We start from the raw sequence: 2,877 nt of genomic DNA, 5'->3' as shown, positions 1-2,877 counted from the left end.
TAAAAAAAAAAAAAAAAAAAAAAAAAAAAAGAAAAATTCATACATTTATTCATAGATTGTAGATATTATTTATAAAAAAAAAAGAATTTCTAGTAAAATTTATATAGACTTNTTATGTTTATGGTTAATAAAATGCTTCATTAACCTTTTTGGTAATAAAAAGGACTAGCTATATTAAGAATACCTAGTTATGCACACGCGCAAAAAATTTTTTTTTTTTTTTTTTTTTTTTTTTCATTTGAAAAAGTCAAAAAAAAAAAAAAAACCAATATAAAGCCGAAAAAAAAATTTACACTTATTTTATATAATTAAATTTATAAAAAATATTTTTATAAAACTATAACATATTAATGATATAAACGCATAGTTCCTGCTTTTAAAATTTTTGTTTTTTATATATTTAAAATAGGATCTATTTTTGTATAATTTTTTGTATAACAAACATTTTTAAATATAAGAAAAAAGAAAGTTGTAAATTTTTTATCTTATATATATCTTAAAATTATATTATTTTAAAAAATAAGGAAAAAAAGAGTTTTTAATGTAATATAAGAATTTTATTTATAAATTGAAATTTAAATACAAACTGATTGTTATTTGTTTATTAATTTTTTTTCTTTTCCCTAATAATTTAAAAAAAAAAAAAAAAAAGTGTAAAACTTGATTTTGATCTTAAAACTGATAAATTCGATTTTGTGATATATTTTTTTTTTTTTCAATCTCAATATTTTTTAGGAAATTTTATATTTTCCATATTTTTCCAAATTCTAAAAAAAAAAAAAAAAAGCTAAAAAATATTTAATATCTTTTAAGAATTAAATAATTTTATTGCATATTTAACTTAGGGAAAATTGAATATATTTTTTTTCTTCCTGTATCACTATGATGCACTTTTTTTAATAAATAGCATTTATAAAGTGCTTAAGAAATATTTTATATATAATATACAAATTTAATTTTAACTTGATAGATTAAATTATTTTCTAGGTTTCTAAGAGTTTATTCTTTTTTTCATTTTAATTTTAAAATATTTTATGTTATATTTCATTTTTTTTAAGCATATTTTAAAAAAAATATCTTTAGTATTAAATATTTTACTCTTTATTTTTTAATTTTTTTATCTAAGATTTTGTAAAATGGTTTTAAATAAGAAAAATAAATTTTTTTTGTTTGATGTCGATGGAACATTAACATATTCAAGAAAGGTATCAATAATGAAAGGAAATAAATTATAATTACACATTTTTCTTTAGCCTTACTTTATTTTATTTTTTTTTACGTTTACATAAATTCTTAATTTTGCGAATTAGATAATTGAAAAAAATATGATTGACATTTTAATAAAACTTAAGTCAAAAGAAAATTGTTCATTAGGTATTGTAGGAGGTTCTGATCATAAAAAAATTTTAGAACAAATCAAATGTGATTAATAAAAAAAAAAAAAAAAAAAAAAAAATAATGTATGCATTTTAATGTATTGTAACATTTTCTAATTACCAATATATGTTTATATTTACATTAATATAAGTTATTTTATACTAATTATTTTAAAGATCCGGAAATTTTTGATTACATATTTTCTGAAAATGGAGTAGTAGCTTATAAAAACAATGAACAGTATTTTTCAGAAGTATGGATTTATATTACCTTTGTTATTTTTATTTAACTGTTTTTTTTTTTGTACATATAAATTAAACAATTTTATTTTTAATAGAGCATAGTTAATTTTTTAGGAGAAGAAAAATTAAAAAAATTGTTAAACCATTGCCTAATATATATAGCTAATTTAGAAATACCAAAAAAAAGGTAAGAATTTAAAAAAAAAAAAAAAAAAAAAATGAAAATATAGATATTAATAATATATATCTATTGAAATGCTTATATAGAAAATAATTAAAAAATAAATATATAAAAAGGATAAATTAAAAATATTTTAAAGTTATATATTTAATTAAATATTAATTATTAAAGAGGAACATTTATAGAGTTAAGAAATGGTATAATAAACATTAGCCCAATAGGGAGAAATTGTTCTCAAGAGGAGAGAGAAGAGTTTTATTCTTTTAATATGAAGAATGATATACTTAAAAATTTTCGTTTAAATTTAATGAAGGAGTAATATAAATACTTTCATAAAATCATTTTAATATAATTTAACTATTTTTATTTGATTAAATATTTTCTATACAATAATTGTACATATTAATATTTGATGTTACTATTTCCTTTTTTTTATTTTATTGTATTAAAAGATTTGAAGGCTTTAATTTGAATTTTTCTATTGGTGGACAGATATCTATAGATTGTTTTCCTACAGTATCAACAATTATTGAAAAAAAAAATATATATATATATATATATATATATTTTATAATAATAATTAAATAGAAGGAAATAATATAAAATAATAATAATAATAAATAATAATATCAACAAAAGATACTTACAAAAAATTAAATTTTTTAGGGATGGGATAAAAGATTTTGTTTAAGACATATTGATAAAAATTTCAGTGAAATATATTTTTTTGGTGATAGAACAGAAGAAGTAAGGAAAATTAAAAAGTTTTTTTTTTTTTAAGTATTGGAAATATTCTTTTTTATATTTCATAAGATTTTTCAACTATTTTTCCTTTCATTTTATTAGGGGGGAAATGATTATGAAATATTTAATGACAAAAGAGTTAAAGGATATTCAGTTAGAAATCCTGAAGACACTATAGAAATTTTAAAGAAAATATTAAATATGTAAAAAATTTTTACACTTTTTTTCATTTACACTGTTCATTATTAATTTTTAACATACGTTAAAATATAAAATTAGCTTTTTTTTTAATCTTAGAAGAGATATATAAAATAAAATTATGAACAAGATAGA

At 16.3% G+C, this 2,877-nt stretch overlaps 1 protein-coding gene across 1 annotated transcript; it reads left to right on the top strand.

Moving 5' to 3' along the window:
• Window positions 1-1,136: 1,136 nt before the first annotated feature.
• PMM (phosphomannomutase, putative) lies at window positions 1,137-2,751 on the top strand (the record flags this gene model as incomplete). The annotated part of the gene is made up of 8 exons (XM_028673547.1): window positions 1,137-1,205; window positions 1,311-1,422; window positions 1,554-1,630; window positions 1,715-1,806; window positions 1,972-2,115; window positions 2,253-2,316; window positions 2,467-2,547; window positions 2,647-2,751. The coding sequence occupies 8 exons, from the start codon at window positions 1,137-1,139 to the stop codon at window positions 2,749-2,751; spliced, it is 744 nt and encodes a 247-aa protein (XP_028529988.1).
• Window positions 2,752-2,877: the final 126 nt, after the last annotated feature.

The sequence above is a fragment of the Plasmodium gallinaceum genome (genome assembly GCF_900005855.1).
Source record: "Plasmodium gallinaceum strain 8A genome assembly, contig: PGAL8A_v1_141, whole genome shotgun sequence".
Taxonomy (NCBI): domain Eukaryota; phylum Apicomplexa; class Aconoidasida; order Haemosporida; family Plasmodiidae; genus Plasmodium; species Plasmodium gallinaceum.
The sequence above is the reverse complement of the archived record's forward strand: the minus strand, read 5'-3'. Positions and strand labels throughout refer to the sequence as shown.